This window comes from Piliocolobus tephrosceles, chromosome 1 (assembly GCF_002776525.5).
Source record: "Piliocolobus tephrosceles isolate RC106 chromosome 1, ASM277652v3, whole genome shotgun sequence".
NCBI classification, from domain to species: domain Eukaryota; kingdom Metazoa; phylum Chordata; class Mammalia; order Primates; family Cercopithecidae; genus Piliocolobus; species Piliocolobus tephrosceles.
The window spans coordinates 187,365,656-187,385,570 of record NC_045434.1 but is presented as its reverse complement, the minus strand read 5'-3'; the positions used below and the strand labels follow the sequence as shown (position 1 = coordinate 187,385,570).

Genomic DNA, 19,915 nt, shown 5'->3' with positions numbered 1-19,915 from the left:
TGGCTGGGTGCAGTGGCTCATGCCCAGCACTTTGGGAGATAAAGGTGGGATGACTGCTTGAGGCCAGGAGTTGAAGACCAGCCGGGATAACATAGAGAGACCCCATCTCTAAAAAACATTTTAAAAATTAGCTTGGAGTGGTGGCACATGCCTGTAGTCCTAGCTACTTAGGATGCTCAGGTGGGAGGATCCCTTTAGCCCAAGAGTTTGAGGTTATAGTGAGCCATGATCACACCACCATACTCCGGCCTGAGCAACAGAACAAGACCCTGTCTCTAATATAAATAAATACATAATCAATCAACGAATTGATATTTAGCTTCCTTTGCAGAAAAAAAAATAATTATGCTAATTCTAAAGAATGTATGTCCCAGGGACTAAATACTAGATGGAACACTGACTGCTAGAGTTGGATTTACCCCAGGATGCTTGATTTCTTTTTGACCTGCCCAGTTATCTACTTCCTGGCTTTTCTCTACTGTCTCAGCCTCATCTCCATGGTTTGTCTCAGCTTGGAGGGAGACGTGTTGGAGGCCATGTCCTTTATTTATTTATTTATTTTTGGATGGAGTTTTGCTCTTGTCGCTCTGGCTGGGGTGCAATGGCACAATCTCAGTTCACTGAAACCTCCGCCACCCAGGTTCAAGTGATTCTCCTGCCTCAGACTCCTGAGTTCAAGTAGCTGGGATTACAGGCGCCTGCCACCATGTCCAGCTAATTTGTGTATTTTTAGTAGAGACGGGGTTTCACCGTGTAGGCCAGGCTGGTCTTGAACTCCTGACCTCAGGTGATCCACCCGCTTTGGCCTCCCAAAGTGCTGGGATTACAGGTGTGAGCCACTGCGCCTGGCCCATGTCATTTATTAGACCTTTCCAATACATTTGGTCATGGTTTACTATTTTTAATGTGCGTTAGTGATTCCCATCTTTTAAAAAAAGATTTCTTGGCCACATTCCTCTCCAATAACACCTTATTTCTCTAATCTTTTTCAAAGTGGAACTTCTTTGAAAGAATTGTTCATATTCAGTGTTTCTATGTCTTCATCTCCTGTTCTCTCCTCAGACCACTCCAATCATGCTTATGTTTAAACAAATCCACTGAAATGATTCTAGTCCAGATCACTAAAGATCTTTCAATCTTATCATCAATTCCTGGGCCTCATCTTACTTGTCCTCTCAGTGACATCTGAAAAATTAGTAATTGAGCCTCTCCCAAAACACTCTTTATTTGGTTACTGAGACCACACATTCTCCTGACTTTCCTACTTGGCTGATCCTCTTTCTCTTCCTGAGTCATAAGTGTTGGGGTGCCTCAGGGCTCATTTCTTTTTTTTTTTTTTTTTGAGACGGAGTCTTGCTCTGTCGCCCGAGCTGGAGTGCAGTGGCTGGATCTCAGCTCACTGCAAGCTCCGCCTCCCGGGTTTACACCATTCTCCTGCCTCAGCCTCCGGAGTAGCTGGGACTACAGGTGCACGCCACCACGCCCGGCTAGTTTTTTGTATTTTTAGTAGAGACGGGGTTTCAGCGTGTTAGCCAGGAGGGTCTCGATCTCCTGACCTCGTGATCTGCCCGTCTCGGCCTCCCAAAGTGCTGGGATTACAGGCTTGAGCCACCGCGCCCGGCCGCAGGGCTCATTTCAATATACGTGCTCTTGGTAACACTATCAAGTCTATGGCTTATACCGCCAACTCCCATATTTCTATCTCTAGCCCTGTTATCTCTCCTAAGCTTCAGACTTGAATATCTAACTGCTATTTGACATTTCCACTTGGATGTCTAGAGGCATCTAAAATTTATCATGTCCAAGACATCTTCCTTCCTTCTCTGCCCAGTCTCTCACATCTGCTCTTTTCTTCTCCATTTCAAATAATGGGCAACAGCATTATCCTATCTACTTAGGCTAAAAAGCTAACAATCATCCCTAAATCACCTTTTCTTTCACTCCCAGCACCCAATTCATTAGCAGCAATCCTATTGGCTACACTTCCAAAATATTATTATTATTATTATTTGAGATGGAGTCTCACTCTGTCACCCAGGCTGGAGTGCAGTGGCGCAATCTCGGCTCACTGCAAGCTCCACCTCCCGGGTTCACGCCATTCTCCTGCCTCAGCCTCCAGAGTAGCTGGGACTACAGGTGCCCGCCACCACGCCTGGCTAATTTTGTGTATTTTTAGTAGAGATGGGGTTTCACCGTGTCAGGCAGGATGGTCTCCATCTCCTGACCTTGTGATCCGCCCGCCTCGGCCTCCCAAAGTGCTGGGATCACAGGTATGAGCCACCGTGCCTGGCCTACCTCCAAAATATATATATCTTGAATCTGACTAATTTTTACTATCTCCAATGTCAATGCCCTAGGCTAAGTCATTGTTATCTCTTACCTGGACTGCCACAAAGCCTCTTAACTTAAATCCACCCTTGCTCCTTTATGGCTTATTCTGTAATGCACATGGTATCCAGAGGGGTCACATCATTTTTTTTTTTTTTTTTAAGATTTCAATGGCTTTCCATCATACACAGAAAATTACAAATCCTTACCGTGGCCCCCAAGGATCTTCATAATTTGTCTTTGTCTGCTTCTCTGACTTCATCTTCTGCCCCTCTCTCACTTGGTTCTAGTAACATTGGCACCTTGCTTTTCTTGAACACTTAAGGTTTGTTCCTGCCAAGGGGTTTTACACTTGCTGCTCCCTTTGACTGGAATGCTCTGACCCAGACATTTGCACAGATGGCTCTCAGTCATGAGGTCATGATTTAAGTTTCAGCTCAAATGTCACCTCCTAGCCAGGTGTGACAGCTCACAGCTATAATCCTACCACTTTGGGAGGCTGAGGCGGAAGAATCACTTTAGCCCAGGAGTTTGAGGCTGCAGTGAGCTATGAAGGTGACACTGTACTTCAGCCTGGGTGACAGAGCAAGATCTTGTCTTTTTTTTTTTTTTTTTTTTTTGAGACAGAGTCTCACTTTGTCTCCCAGGCTGGAGTGCAGTGGCACGATCTTGGCTCACTACAACCTCTGCCTCCTGGGTTCAAGCAATTCTCCTGCATCAGCCTCCCGAGCAGCTGGGATTACAGGCGTGTGCCACCATGCCCAGCTAATTTGTGTATTTTTAGTAGAGACACAAATTAGTAGAGACACCATGTTGGCCAGGCTGGTCTGGAACTCCTGACCTCAAGTGATCCACCTGCCTCAGCCTCCCAAAGTGCTGGGATTGCAGGCGTGAGCCACTGCGCCCAACCAAAACCCTGTTTCCAAAAGAAAAGAAAAAGAAAAACAAAGTCACCTCCTTGGAAAATATTCGCTGACTAACATATCTAAAGTAGCCCCACTATAGTTTTTTTTTTATCCCACTTGCTTTACTTTCTTCCTAACATTTTCTGAATGGATCTACCTAAATGTCCAATGTAGTTTAAAACATACTTGAATCTAATGGTTAGAATTCTGTTAGTTAATAATTTCTTTTGGAAAGAAACACTGAATCTTTCCTGTGGCTGCCCTCTCCCTCTGAGTGAGTCTCTAAAATAGTGTCTGCATGTATGAGGCATCATGACGTTGGGGAAGCCTGAGACCTTGGATCTATTTGGAGTCCCTGACCTCTCAGGATGCTCTACAGCCTGTTGGTAAGAGAGTGGAATGTTTTGTAGCCTGGCCTCACTAAGTTTGCTCAGAGCCTGATGGCAAACCACAGGTCTTCCTGAGGTCTGGCTGTTACTACTTTTTGTTCCTGACCCAGTGTAATTTACAGAGCTACTTCCTCCTATACTTGCCAGCCAGCACGCTTGGCTACTTTCCTTATTCTTCTACAGGGTATGTGGGAACTTCTGGATATACTCTATCGCAGGAGCTAAGGATCACTCACTTGCCGAGCTCCTCCCAAAACCTGTACCTAATTTTGTGTATGTAATTCTGTTTTTTCTTAAAAAACAAACAAACAAACAAACAAACAACAACAACAACAACAAAACCCTCCCTCTCCCTTCATCACATAAGCTTCAAGATCTGTAAAACCTGGATTCACCTCTGGCTGAGAGACACTCTAAGGAGCTAAATGCAGGCCTGCTCTCTTTTCCCAACTAAACCAGGGCATGACTTCCTATATGTGGCTGGCTGCTTGTTGGTATGGGCATAGTCTGCAAGTCATCTCTACTTGGAATCCTAAACAGAGCAAAGTAAGAATCCTTTCTGCTTTGAAGAGCTGGAATGAGAAGACAGGAGCACATGTCTCTTAACCTATGCCTCTCTTACCTCTCTTTGTTCTTCTCTCTACACTTTTATTAAAAGAGTCAGACTTTTCTTTTATTTCCCTATACACAGCCTCATGGCTTAGCTGTCCTGGATGGAACGACATTTGGATGGAAGGCATTTCCTGTGGAGTATGTAAGAACTCTATAAAATTATTATGTGCTGAGCTTCATAGATTAAATGGAACTAAGAAAATTTAGCAAATTCTTTTTCTCTTCATTCTGTTCTCTCCTGATTGGGAAAATAAGTCTCAAGGCTACATTTCAAGCAAGAGTCTATGATAGAGGATGACTTAAGAAAGTTAAAAGAAATCAGTTTGATATTTGCAAGATACTACCCCCATTATAGTCTAGTTTTTTTTTTTTTTTTTGAGATAAGTCAGAACACTGGATTTGAAGGTGAAATATCTCATTTAAAATGTTGATATATAACTTTTTTTTTTTTTTTGAGATGGAATCTGGCTCTGTCCCCCCCGGGGCTGGAGTACAGTGGCCGGATCTCAGCTCACTGCAAGTTCTGCCTCCCGGGTTTACACCATTCTCCTGCCTCAGCCTCCCGAGTAGCTGGGACTACAGGCGCCTGCCACCACGCCCGGCTAGTTTTTTTTTTTTTTTGTATTTTTTAGTAGAGACGGGGTTTCACTGTGTTAGCTAGGATGGTCTCGATCTCCTGACCTCGTGATCCGCCCGTCTTGGCCTCCCAAAGTGCTGGGATTACAGGCTTGATTTTTTTTTTTTTTTAAAGATAATGGCCGGGCACGGTGGCTCATGCCTGTAATCCCAGCACTTTGGAAGGCCGAGGTGGGTGGATCACGAGGTCAGGAGATCAAGACCATCCTGGCTAACATGGTGAAACCCCATCTCTACTAAAAATACAAAAAATTAGCTGGGTGTGGTGGTGGGCGCCTGTAATCCCAGCTACTCAGGAGGCTGAGGCAGGAGAATGGCGTGAACTCGGGAGGCGGAGCTTGCAGTGAGCTAAGATTGTGCCACTGCACTCTAGCCCCTGCACTCTAGCCCGGATGACAGAGCGAGATTCCATCTCAAAAAAAAAAAAAAATAATAATAATAATACTCATACGGTATTAGGAACTAATAGTGTTCTAGGAGATTTAGAGATGTTAACTAATTTAATTCTCTTGGTGTCCCATTTTACAGACAAGGAAAGTGAGGCACAGGACAACTGCCTTGATCAAGATCATATGGCTATACACAGTACAAATCAAATACATTTCTGCGGAGCAGATTTGGTCACAAGGCCACCATGCAATGTCTAGTTTACAATATTTCAAATAAGTCAGAACGAGCCTTTGAATTCTGACTTGGCCTCAGTGCTGAATGATCTTGGACTAGTCACTTAAGCTCTGTGAACCCTTCTATAAAATGATGATTAACTTTTCAGTGCTCACTAAATGGTTTTCTCTTGTCTCATTCCTCCATATGGATGATTGCCCTGAACATTCATGTTATGCTTCTATACTATTTGAAATATACAAATCCCACCTATTATTCAAGACCTAACACGTTGCTAATACCGCCAGAAACAGTCGGCACAGGACAGAGCCCTGAGGATCAAGATGTCTGTTTCAGTCTTGATACTGCTACTTATCCTGTGTGTGATCTCAAGAAAATCATATCTTCTCTAAGCCTCAGAGGCTCCACCTTGAAAATGTGGAGTTAGACTAAACTAATAAGTTTAAACTGTGATCTGAGACAGTCAACATTTCTCTAATGATGGGAGGGGGCATGAAAGGAGAGAAAGTGCAAGGGTGAGGCTGGGTGGACAGACTAGTGGGTTCCCCACTTACACTCCCAACTTAGCAGCTCCACATTTTAAACCATCAGATTTTATTAGAAGGGAGTATTCCACTGCCAACAAAACAGGTGGAAACCACTAGAAGTTTTATGTAGCCACATACCCTGGAATTATCTTTTTGTGGCTCCTCTTTTCTTTTTTGTCCTGGACATGGAACTAAAGGGAACTTGTTTTTAAAATTCTGGCTGAAATGAACGTATTTCTTTGTCCTTCTTTCTTCTCTCTTACCCAGAAGTGAAATTAAAGACAGTGCTAAAGGCATAAGCAAGGCCAGTATGGAAACTTGCAGCAATTTCACCAATAGTCTTCAGCAAAATATTACAGATTGGAAAATGTCCATTTCAGAATAGCTACCAAGTGATAAATAAAAAAGAAGTTACATCTCATTATCCTGTGACTTCAGGAGCTACTTATTCCCACTTGAGTATGTCTTGTCATGGGAAATGGCCTTCAGGAGGCAACTTCTTTCTAATTCTTACTATATGTCTCCTCACTGTTCCTGAGTTATCATTATAAGCTTCATTTTTTTCCTCCACCCAAAGCTTGTGGGAACTAGAATGAACAGAAGAAGAATGAAGCCCTCCTTCTCTCTTTAGCCATTTGCAGCTTAGGAACAAGATAGAGTTCCTATCTTGTTCCCAGTTTTGGAACAAGATAGACCCAAATCTACTTCCTGGTTTCCTGCTTAGAAATAAGATGCTTATCCTTTACGGCAGATTGTCAAGCTCCTTCAGTAGAGGTGAATGAGGACACACATCATCTGCAAATCATTACATTTTCACAGGAGAATTACGATATTCTCCAAATACCATGAAACTTCAATTTTTAATCTTCTAGGGATACCAAATTAAACGAAATTTATCTCTTGCCTGAAGATAGCCTGGAGGACTGAGACTGAAATCTTGATTCCAGCTCCACACCAGCCATTAGTTATTGGGACGAATTACTCCCCATGATCAGGCTGCAACTTTATCATTGGGAGCACTGGAGTAAATGGTTCCCTAAGATCCTTCTCCATTTTGATGTTCTAAGGAGAAATTACTATTGAACACATTATTTCCAGTTGTTGGTTCAGTCTTCAAAATCACCAAAAGCTTTGATTTTAAGGTGAGGTTATAGGAGTTGGCCCTTGATATTCTATGCCTTGTACTTCAGCATGGGCGGTCGAAAGGGAGGAAAGTTGGTTTTCCTTGAGATGACTATCTTGTTCCCTCATTGGTTTGGGATTCTTCATGTTCAGAGGTCCACTGAGAACTTCAGCTCACCATGACTTTCCCTTTTCAATGGTACCACTGCAGTCAGGTGTAAGATGGTGATGTGGACCCCTCACTGACATTACACCCAATTCTCCAGATTGTCTTTCCACTAATTTCTTTCATTCTTCCTTCATCACTGCGTCATGGTCCCTTTAAGGGAGCAGCCATAGTTGAGTGGTGGGAGCAGCTGCTGGCAGCAAAGAGACTTGCAGGATTTGGCCTACCCAAGGCCACTTACCGCGCACGCTCAGGACCGGGGGCTTGGTGGGAAAGGAAGGAGGGACTTAAGGTGCGCCTGCGCATCAGGGGCGCGCGCAAGGGGCTGATTTGGTGATCCCTTTAAGAAACCGCAGGCGGAGGAATTTCTCTGAGAGAAAATAATCCTACTCACGGGGCCCCTTGGAGGCAATTAACCCCCCGAGTCCCGGCCCCCCCCACCGCGTCCCCGGGCCGGCCCTCCCGCCCACGCGCGGACCCGTGGGATCTCAGAAGCTGCGGCCCGGCGCGCGGCATCCGCCCCCTCCCCACTCTCGGCGCAAGGCCCGGCCGGGTCCAGGGAAGCTGCCGCGAGGCGGCCGTGCCTGCAGTGTGGGCGGGGGCCGGGGGCCCGAGAGGTACCGCCGCCACCGCGCGGGGAGCCGCAGCGGTTCCGAGCGGGGCCCAACATGGCGGAGAGAGAGGTGGAGTCCGGCCCCCGAAAGAGGGTAGGTGAGGTGAGGCAGAACTCGGGCGGCGGGGGGCGGGGCGCGGCCCGGGGCCGGGAATGGGCCATACTCAGGTCCGTGTAGGGGTCGCCGAGGCCCAGTTGGAACAAGGTTGCGGGCAGGCAGTCTGGGGTCCGGAGCGCGCTGGCGAGCGGTCCCTCGGCAGGTGGGACAAAGATTTGCTGCTGGGTTGGGGGGAAGGGAGGGGGCCGTTGTTTGCCTTCCTCCCCCCACCTTCCCCAGCACTGGGGTGGGATATCTGGGCCCGAGGAGGGGAGGTGTCAGATTCTTAAGTGCATCTTTAGTCCATCAGAGTGTGGAAGTTTAACTGGGGAGAGGTCAGGTGGGGGTGGTGGTGGCGGGAATAAGTCGTGGAGGGGTATCAGGAGAAATAACCGGAGGGTTCTTCAGTAACACTATCGCGAATTCATTTTCCTGCCTCTTTTCCCCTCCCCCTATGGCCATTATGTAGACCAAAGTAGGGGTGGTGGTCTTACCTGTGAAGAAGTGGGATCGTTGGCATGTCCTGATTTAGGAGAAGAATTCTGGCTACTATGAATGTCATGTTCTAACCTAGCTTCTTACTCGCAATTAGGGACGTGGAAGAGCATGACAAGTTTTGTCATAACAGGGATGTACTCAATCAACCTGCAGAGGTGAAGCCAGTTCTACATAGGAGTTGTTTGAATACCTTTTAAAGTTTGTCTGGAAACTTTTCTTATTTAATTTTCAGTGGTTTTTTTTTAGATGGCGAACAATACTGTACTATTGATTGAGCAATATCCCTCACTTTTCTTTTACTTCCTCTCCGCTTAGCATAAGAAGTAAATTTCCTTTTAGGAGTCTTCCTTTTGGGAATGGTTTCAGAAACGGTCAATTAGCAAAAGGGCAAAAAATTACTACTTTATGAAGAATGCCCTTTCAACTTAGCATAAAATTAATCTCATAATGATACTACAGCTGACGCTTTTTGTGCTTACTATGTGCCTGGCACTGAGCTAAGAGCTTTATGTGAAGAATTTAACTTCATAGTAACTCCACGTAGAACCTGTTTGGAGATGAGGAAATTTAGGTGTTCAGGGCTTAAGTAATTTACTTAGATCACACAACTAGGTGCAAGGTTGAGCTAGGATTTGAATCCAGGTTTGTCCCAACTGTAGTGCCTGTGTGGGATGCCACAGAGGAGTTTAATCTATGTTTCTCTTTTTAAAAGCTTCAATTGTAAATGACCAAAGAAGTATCAAGTGTTATTTTTTCCAACAATTTATTAGGAAAATATTTTGAACTATCCGGCAGAATTATAAAACTTACAGGGAGCAGCCATACACCCAACCGCCTAGATCGTACGGTTAACAATGCATTCCGGACAGGCGCGGTGCGGTTAACAATGCATTCCGGACAGGCGCGGCGGCTCACGCCTGTAATCCCAGCACTTTGGGAGGCTGAGGCGGGAGGATCACTTGAGGCCAGGATTTCGAGACCAGCCTGGCCAACATGGTGAAACCCCATCTCTACTAAAAATACAAAAAGCCCGGCGTGGTGGCGGGTGCCTGTAAATCCCAGGTATTCGGGAGGCTGAGGCAGGGGAATTGCTTGAATCCGGGAGGCGGTGGTAGCAGTGAGCCGAGATCGGGCTACTGTACTCTAGCCTAGGTGACAGAGTGAGACACTGTCTCAAACCCCCCTCCCCAAAAGAATTGCATTCCACTTGTTTTATCATGTATTTACCCCTCTATCCCTCTTTTTGTTCATCAGTCTTGTTATTTTAATGCATTTTATTGTAGTGTTTTGAACAATAAATGTTTACCGTTGATAAGTTTACAAAATGTTGGATTCACCTAATGCAATAATTAGTCATAGAACAAGTTAAGCTGTATGATGGTATGTCCAAATAATTTTGTAAGTATAAATGTTGGGTATAGAATGCATGAGTTTTGAAATTTTAAAAATTTCAAGTTGTGTTCAGTTTTGAACTGGATCCTTACTGTGCTTGGATGAAGGCATATGGCAAATAGTCCACCAATGAAAATATATAGGGTAAATTACTTCAGATATGTAATGTTAATTCAGGGAGATTTCTGCATCCAGTTGCTGGGAATGTTGTCATTCACCTTCGGTACTAGGATGTTCTAGGATATTCTAGAAAACATCTGTGCACTTTAACAACAAATTCAGCTGGATTTTAAATATTTTCTGTCTCTTGTAGTGCACTTAAAAGATGTTACTGGTCTTGTGAATCTTCTGCTAAAGGAATGCTGGAAAAGAAAAAAAGATTCCACACTGGTAGCAGTAAAAACTTTATTATTATTATTATTATTATTTTTTGAGACGGAGTCTCACTCTGTCACCCAGGCTGGAGTGCAGTGGCCGGATCTCAGCTCACTGCAAGCTCTGCCTCCCGGGTTTATGCCATTCTCCTGCTTCAGCCTCCCGAGTAGCTGGGACTACAGGCGCCCGCCACTTCGCCCGGCTAGTTTTTTGTATTTTTTAGTAGAGACGGGGTTTCACCATGTTAGCCAGGATGGTCTCGATCTCCTGACCTCGTGATCCGCCCGTCTCAACCTCCCAAAGTGCTGGGATTACAGGCTTGAGCCACCGTGCCCGGCCAAAACTTTATTATTATTATTAATTTTCAGACGGAGTCTTGCTCTGTCACCCAGGCTGGAGTGCAGTGGCGCAATCTCAGCTCATTGCAACGTCCACCTCATGGGTTCAATTAATTCTGCTTCAGCCTCCCTCGTAACTGGGATTACAGGCACGCACCACCATGCCTGGCTAATTTTTGTATTTTTAGTAGAGATGGGATTTCCCCATGTTGGCCAGACTGGTCTCGAACTCCTGACCTCGGGTAATCAGCCCACCTAGGCTTCCCAAAGTGCTGGGATTACAGGTATGAGCTACCGGGCCTGGCCCAAAACTTAATTTTATTTTTAACAACCTATAACATACGCAGCACTTGTATAGGTTTCCACCATTATTTTGCCAGTTTCATCACGAAGGAATGTCACATTCATTAATTTTTGGAATTAATGGGGTTAATTAATTCCAAAGGTTCCAAATTAATTCCAGAGGTTGAGGTGGGAGCATTGCTTGAGCCCAGGAGTTGGAAGTTGCAGTGAGCTATGATATTGCCACTGCACTCCAGCCTGGGTGACAGAGGGAAACCACCTCTCTAGAAAAAGTAAAAATAATACATAAATAATATTTTTTGATCCATAATTCATTTTGTTTTTGATATTTCATTAGAATGTTCAGTATGATTGTCTTAAATAATATAAGTACTTTTTTCCACTTTTTTTTGGTATGTGCCAAATTACACATGGATTCCGTATGTATACTCCAAGCTGATTAATGGGGACTATGCAGTACCATGTCTTTGGAAATTGACTGACTTGAGGGAGTTGAAACAAACTATCCACATAGAGTTAGATAGTAACTTTAAACTATTCAATCTGAAATTGTATTGATGACATGGTATTGTACTTAATAATGCTTACTGCTTTTGACCTTTGTAATCATGTCACAGAAAAGTTGCTAAGCACCTGTGCTATTTCATAAGCTGTATGCTAGGTATTGTGCTCTGTTACTTAGGGTCATTTAGGATAATATATGCTGGCTCTCCTGATAAATTGTAAACTCCTTTAACATAGTATCTATTTCATTGCTTTTTGCTTCTCAACATCTTGTGACCTCTACACAATAGGAACTCAGAAGACTTGCTGATTTATTTTTGTAAGAAAAGGTTACCTGTTACAGCAGAGACTCTGTGGGTTGAGTACCAAGTTCTCTGCTTTGTAATTTTGAGGGGCTCTGTAAATCTTTCATACTGTCCTTTACTCCCCAAAGTTCTCTCCCATGGATCTAGATTTAGGGATCTTCTGATTGTTCTGGATTATGGTTAGATGGGCAGGTGACTGCATTTTTGTTGTTGTTGTTGTTTTTGAGACAGTCTTGCTCTGTCACACAGGCTGGAGTGCAGTGGCGCTATCTCAGCTCACTGCAAGCTTTGCCTCCTGGGTTCATCACGCCATTCTCCCGCCTCAGCCTCCAGTGTAGCTGGGACTACAGGCGCCTGCCATTGACGCCCAGCTAATTTTTTGTTTTTGTATTTTTAGTAGAGACGGGGTTTCTTTTTTTTTTTTTTTTTTTTGAGACGGAGTCTTGCTCTGTCGCCCAGGCTGGAGTGTAGTGGCCGGATCTCAGCTCACTGCAAGCTCCGCCTCCGGGGTTTACGCCATTCTCCTGCCTCAGCCTCCCGAGTAAGCTGGGACTACAGGCGCCTGCCACCTCGCCCGGCTAGTTTTTTGTATTTTTTAGTAGAGACGGGGTTTCACCATGTTAGCCAGGATGGTCTCGATCTCCTGACCTCGTGATCCGCCCGTCTCGGCCTCCCAAAGTGCTGGGATTACAGGCTTGAGCCACCGCGCCCGGCCTAGAGACGGGGTTTCACCGTGTTAGCCAGGATGGTCTCGATCTCCTGACCTCGTGATCTGCCTGCCTTGGCCTCCCAAAGTGCTGGGATTACAGGCGTGAGCCACCATGCCCGACTGGTGACTGCATTTTAAGACTATTGGGTTAACAACCTTAAATTCTAGGTAGGCCTGCCTGATGTCTTGTTTTTATATTTGTGGGCAGTTGGAACAGTTGTATTCAGAATATGCTAGAATGCTAGTCTCTCAATTTGTGAACACGGGGGAGCTGAGTGTGTGGGTAGATCAGCACTATATTCATCTACCATCTCTGGTATAGAGAGAATTAAGTTCATATCCTAGTGCCTGTACATGAAGGCGTTAAAACAAGCATCACCCCCACACAAATAAACACACACACACACTCTAAAGTTGGCGTATTATTTAATTTTTTTAGATGATAAAATTTTTGTTTTCTCAAATAGCTTTTAAGACTCAGGTAGGTTTATTATAAATGATTGAATTATTTATGCATGGCTATTATAATAACAAGTATGTTATGAAATATGAGGTCTAACTAAATCTGGCAGCCATATTTTGTTGTAAAAATCCTTGTCTTTTCAAAGTTTACTTACAAAATAATAACTTTTATAAATGTGAATATTACCCAGTCTAGTAAGTTGTATTCATTTTCATACTTAAAATTCTCTGTATATTAAATTTGAGATGTATATATCTGGTATGGTTTAAAAAGAGAGAAAGCATATGTATAAGTAGTATGCTTCCATTTTTTCTGAAAAACAAAACAAAATGACCTTTCTTGCCTCCCCACATTTGTGTCTGTATATGTTTGTGTATGTGTGAACTTAGAGAAAATTGTGGAGGACCCAGGTCAGGATATTACCATTGATTACCTTCAGTGGGTAGGGAGGAGAAAGGAAAGAGAGTTTAAGGGTGAAAATTTCACAAAGTGGAAAAAGTGTTCATGGTATAATGCTAAGTGAAAATGTAGACTATAAAATGTTATCTATTAACATAATATACATGTGTGAAAATTGAACATGCATATAGACAGTAGAAAATACGAACAAATGAAAACATTGACTTCATGATGTGATGGGATATGGAGAAGTTTTGTTTTGAATTTCTGTTATTTTAATATTTTATAATAAAATAATTGCAAAAGATTGATCCCTCTTAATTCCTTAATGAACTTTTTTTCTTCTGTCTTTTTGCTAAATGTATTACTTAAAAACATGGTGGTACATATAATTAAAATATTTGCGGTTTATATGTATGCAATGTAAATAATTTGCTTTGAGAAAGTATTGACTCTTTGTTTAGAGACCATTTGAAGAGGCCATTCAAATACAATGATTCTGCATTGTTTTCACACTGCTTCCCATCTTGTAACACACAGAAGCATCTGTAAATAATACTACTTGTGGCTGGTACAGTGGTTCATGCTTGTAATCCTAGCACTTTGGGAGGCCAGGGCAGGAGGGTGGCATGAGGCCAGGAGTTTGAGACCATCGTGGGCAACATAGCAAGACCCCATCTCTACAATAAATTAAAACAATTACCCCAGGTTTAGTAGCATGTGCTTGCAGTCTTAGCTACTCACGAGGCTGAGGTGGGAGGATTGCTTGAGCCTAGGAGTTCCAGGTTGCACTGAACTATGATTGTGCCACTGCACTCCAGCCTGGGTGACAGAGCAAGGAAGACACTGTCTTTTTTTTTTTTTTTTTTTTTTAAAGGAGAGGTCATTCTAATATTGAGAATGATTCTGAGTTGTTTTCACATACTGCTTCTTCCCATCCTGTAATAAGCAGAGACATCTGTGAATAATGATAATACTTGGTATTTATAAACCCTTAAGTGCTAGTCATTTTTCTAAGTATTTTACATGTGATATATTTTTCCACCACAATTATTGTCCCATTTTATAAGTTAGGAAACTAAAGCACAGAGAGATTTGCTGGAGATATGATGGCTAAATCAGGATCAATTATTATTTTGAACTGGTCTTATTTGATCATATAGGTTAGCACTTTTGTTTATCCAGAAATGTTATGGTTAGTGTTTATATTCTCATTTGTAAAATAAAGCACATAATTCTTTATCTGTAATGTATGGATGTTAGAATAATTTGAATTACACTCAAACAAAGTTGATGTAAATTACTTCTCAGGAATCATTAAGTTAGCTTGTTCCCAAAGAAATACATTTTTGTTTGAGATCATCTTAAAATACGTATTCACAGCTCATATTTATTTTTTAGAAAATATACACTAAATATTTTGAAGCTGTGATTTACTTTAAAGGTTATATTTGTACTTTTTTTGACAATGGAAAGATTTTCTTTTTTCTTTTCTTTGTTTTTTTTTTTTTTTTTGAGACAGAGTCTTGCTCTGTCGCCCAGACTGGAATTCAGTGGCGTGATCTCAGCTCACTGCAACCTCCATCTCCTGGGTTCAAGCAATTCTCCTGCCTCAGTCTCCCGAGTAGCTAGGATTACAGACGTGCGCCACCACGCCTGGCTAATTTTTGTATTTTCAGTAGAGACAGGGTTTCACCATGTTGTTCAGGCTGGTCTTGAACTCCTGACCTCATGATCCGCCCGCCTCAGCCTCCCAAAGTGCTGGGATTACAGGCATGAGCCACTGTGCCTTGCCAGAAAGGTTTTGTTACTGAAGAATGTGTAAGTAGATAAATATAAAATTGCAGTTTCTATGGATACTTAAGAGGTATTTTTGAATTCTGTATTAGGAGAACAGCCACTATTTAAAGAAAAGTGATATTTCCCTTAAAAATTCTGATTATTTTACTATGAGCTAACTGTATGTAGTTACTTTAGCAAAGCAGAAAGGCAGGTATTGTATAAATGTACTGTTTTCAGCCCAACAAAATTGCTGATACTTGATCATTTGACTTAAAAAAAAAGACACTTTTATGTGGCTTAGCCATTAGTAAGAGCATGGGTTTTTCAAAGTCTGTTTATGGTATAATCTCTGGAATTTAGCAGTTTTGGGGTAGCAATAGTTCTTATCCAACCTTGTCATACCTATACCCACTTTCTTAGGAAATATTTATATTGTTATTTTGATTTCATTCATGTCATCTTTCTGGCTTCCTAGAAGTTTTAGCTAGCTGCCTTTGACCAAAGATAGTCCTTTTTTTTGTTTTGTTTTGGTCTATCCAGCATATAGAACCCAGTACTATCAGTTCTTTGAGGTCAAGAATCATATGTGTTTTTCTTTCTTTATGCTTCCCAATATGTCTTACAAATGTAAGTATTTTAATACATGCATATTACATATTTATAAGCAAAAAATTAATTTACCATTCCTGTCTCATCTAACTACTCATTTCTGTCCCTCCTTCCCTCCCTCCTTCCCTCTGTCCCTCCCTTCTTTCTTCCCTCCTTTCCTTTCCTTCCTCCTTCCTTCTTTTCCTTAGTTGAAATAATTTCAGAGAAATAACACACATCACATCATTTAATCTATAAATACTTCCATGTGTATTTCTAACAGGTAAGAATTTTTAACAAGCACAACCACAATACTGTTATACGTAACAAAAGAGTTCCTTAATCTAGTCTGTGTTCAGCCTTCTCTTATTCTTTAAGTGTCTTTTTACACTTGATATGTTTAAATCATCCAACTAAGAATTACACGTTTCATTTGGTTTATATGTTTCTTAAGTTTTTCTTAACCGTAATCATCCCCCCGCCCTTTTTTTTCTTTTTGAAATGGAGTTTTGCTTTTATTGCCCAGGCTGGAGTCCAGTGGCACGATCTTGGCTCACTGCAACCTCCATCTCCTGGGTTCAAGCGATTTTCTTGCTTCAGCCTCCCGAGTAGCTGGGATTATAGGCATGTACCACCAGACTTGGCTTATTTTGTATTTTTAGTAGGGACAGGGTTTCACCATGTTGGCCAGTCTGGTCTCGAACTCCTGACTTCAAGTGATCCACCCACCTCCACCTCCCAAAGTGCTTGGATTACAGGCATGAGCCACTACACCCAGCCAGTAATCCCCTTTCTTAACTCATACCCGCTGTGCTCCTTTCCCATGCTATTTACTTGTTGAAAAAACTAGTTTATTGTTCCAGGAGAATTTTCCACATTTTGAATTTGGCTGATTGAATCCTTGTTATGGTATTTAACATGTTCCTTTACCCCTCGTATTTCCCACAAATTAGTAGTTAAATACAGAGCAGTGGTTCTGAACTTTGGCTGAAGCTTTAGAATTATCTGGAGAGCTTTTAGTTATCCTGATCCCTGGGCCGGATACATTAATGAGAGCCCATGAGGTAAAATGTCATCTCAATATTTAAAAAAATTTACCAAGTGATTTCCATCTGTAGCCAAGATTGAGAGCCCTAGTTGGTAGAGCTTCATGAGTTTAGGTTCAGTTTCTTTGGCAAGAAATGCTTATAAAGAGTGATTATATAATTTATTTGCAATCAGACAATTTTGAGAATGAAAGGGGATGCTAATGATTATACAGAAGGAATAGTTTAAACTGGAATTGTTCTAGACAAATTAGAATGTATAGTCACCCCATTAGATGGAGCTGTGAATTCTTGTTGGATCATTCTAGGAGGTAACATAAGTGGTGGTTCTACTTTTAGTGATACTAAATGAATCATTTGGTTTAGGTTCTGTCAGTGGGATCCGAACTTAATTTATTTTTAACTTTTCACTTAATGGATTTATCAGCCGATGATAATTGTTGCCTATATCCATTATTTTATTAGAAGAGTGATTTTTTTTTTTTGGTCATTTCTTTTGTATTTATTAACTGGAATTCTTTCATAAAGAATTTCCTCATCAGTTATTTGGTTATCTTGTAATATGGTTTGTAAAGAAAAAGCAGGATAAATGCTTATTTTTTTCCCCTTTATCAATAATTTTCAGAAAAATGAATTGATACCCACCCTCACAACTCCCAAAGGTGAGGTTTGGGAGGGAATATCATTATGAACTCATGAGTTTTAATATATGTGATACATTCTGATTTATCATAGTCATTTTGGTGTTCAATTTATTGTATCTTTGATGATTGGTGGTCTCTTAAATTAGTTTCCTAAGGCTGCCAAAAAAATTAGTACATACTTGGTAGCTTAAAACATCAGAAATTATCTCACAGTTTTAGAGGCTAGAAGTCCAAAATCAAGGCTCTAGGGAAGAATCTTTGCTCGTCTCTTCCATTTTCTTTTTTTTTTAAACGGAGTCTCGCTCTCTCCTCCAGGCTGGAGTGCAGTGGCGTGATCTCGGCTCACTGCAGGCTCCACCTCCCCGGTTCACACCATTCTCCTGCTTCAGCCTGCCGAGTAGCTGGGACTACAGGCGCCCGCCACCACGTCTGGCTAATTTTTTGTAATTTTAGTAGAGACAGGGTTCCACTGTGTTAGCCAGGATGGAATCTCTTCCATTTTCTTGTGGCTTGGTTGGTATTCCTTGACTTGTGGCGGCAAAACTCCTGTCTTTGCCTTCATCTTTCCATGGTCTTCTTTCTGTGTCTTCTTTTCTGTCTCTTAGGGTCTACCTTATTCCTGGGTGTTCTCATCTCAAGATCCTTACCATAATTACCTCTCCAAAGATCTTTTCTGCTCACATACTGTGGTTCTGGGTGGACATAACTTTTGGGAGCCACAGTTTAATCCACTACAGTTTTTTTTGACCCCTAAAACTTGATTTACATCCCATATGTAAAAGAAATTCACCTCATCCCAACATCCTCAAAAGTCTTGACCTATTACAGCATGAACTCTGTTTTTTATTTTTAGACGGAATTTCGCTCTCTTGCCCAGGCTGGAGTGCAGTGGTGGAATCTTAGCTCACTGCAACCTCTGCCTCCTGGATTTAAGCCATTTTCCTGCCTCAGTCTCCCAGGTAGCTGGGACTACAGGCACGTGCCCCCATGCCTGGATAATTTTTTGTATTTTTAGTAGAGGTGGGGTTTCACCATGTTAGCTAGGATGGTCTCCATCTCCTGACCTCATGATCCGCCTGCCTCAGCCTCCCAAAGTGCTGGGATTACAGGTGTGAGCCACCACGCCTGGCTACAGCATGAACTCTTAAGTCCAAAATCTCCAAATATTATAACCTCAAAAAGTTTCAAATCTCATTGTCTAAATCATCTAAATTAGGTAAGAGTATGGACTTGGCCTGATTCATTTGGGACAAAATTCTCCATCTGTCACCTGTGAAACTAGAAAACAAGGTATCTGCTTCCAAAATACAGTGATGAGAGGATGAGACAGTTGTAAGATAGACGTTCCCTTTCAAAAGGAAGGAAATGGAAAGAATAAAGGATCTCTGGTTTCAAGCAAGTTCAAAACTCAGCAGGACAAATTTCTCTAGGTTTCAGGGCCTGAGAATAATCATCTGTGGCTTGATCCTCTGCCCTCTGGGCCCATGGAGACTCTGCAGCTGGTGTCGGCCTGTTTCTTCTCCACCCCCACCCCCTGCTATGCTGCTTGCCTTCAGTCATTTTTACTTTTCCCTGAAGGGGTGCACATGTTTGCAGTTGAGTAGCTGTATTAGCCCATTTCTTGCCTATAAAATCCCAGAAGTTAGACACTTTAAAAAATTTTGTCTCATCTCTGTTCCTTTCAGTACAGGCTTATAGCATTTTTGTTGGTATGATATTCTTTAAAACCTTGTCAGTCTCCTTACATATCAAGGGGATCCATATCATTAGACAAGAGGATTCTTCACAGCTCCTTACTGATGACTCCATCTCCATTCCTCATTTCTATTGAGATGATTGATTGGATTCATGAGTCACACTGCTAATATCTTCAGCATATGGTTGTCCAGCCATGTGGCCTGCTCTCTAGAACACACTTTTCTAAACAGTGAATTTCCTAATTTCTACCTCCTTTGTATTCTGAATAATCTGAGAACCTCCCAATTAATCATTGTTTCCTTTTGCTTAAAGTTCCTTCTTCAATTTATCTCTTTCCTCTTGTATTTTACTATAAATACCAAGGAGGAACCAAGCTGTACCTTCAACACTTTGCTTGGAAATCTCCTAGGCTAAATATTCAGGTTTGTGGCTTCCAGATTCTCCTTTCTATCCAACAATAGAACATAATTCAGCCACTTTATAACATAGATCACCTTTCTTCCAGTTGCCAGTCACATATTCTTTATTTACTTCTGAGACAGCAACAGAAGCATCCTTAACCAAAATATTGATAAGAACCAAAGTGTACATGATTCTGTGTATGTATTCTCTAAGACTACAGAAACTTTCTCTTAGTTGCTCAACACATCCTTCTAAACCCTAACCAGAATTGCCTTTGACATCAGTGTTTCTACCACCATGTCTTTAAGGCAGTCTATACTTTTTTAAAATCATGCATCTCAAAACTCTTTCAGCCCATTACCCAATTTCAAAGCCATCTTTTCTTTCTTTCTTTCTTTCTTTCTTTCTTTCTTTCTTTCTTTCTTTCTTTCTTTCTTTCTTTCTTTCTTT

At 42.0% G+C, this 19,915-nt stretch overlaps 1 protein-coding gene across 8 annotated transcripts in view; it reads left to right on the top strand.

Annotated features, from left to right (window-relative positions):
- Window positions 1–7,618: 7,618 nt before the first annotated feature.
- Window positions 7,619–19,915, top strand: part of ZMYM4 (zinc finger MYM-type containing 4) — a 157,347-nt gene continuing 145,050 nt past the window's right edge. For 3 of the 8 annotated variants that reach the window (XM_023232235.1, XM_023232237.1, XM_023232239.1), the window contains exon 1: window positions 7,619–8,016. In XM_023232235.1, coding sequence (XP_023088003.1) covers window positions 7,978–8,016 — 39 coding nt within the window. In that variant the 5' untranslated portion in view covers window positions 7,619–7,977. Of the gene's footprint in view, window positions 8,026–19,915 lie in introns of all 8 variants that reach the window. The other 5 variants (XM_023232240.2, XM_023232236.2, XR_002735658.1 and 2 more) reach the window with 4 other exon arrangements.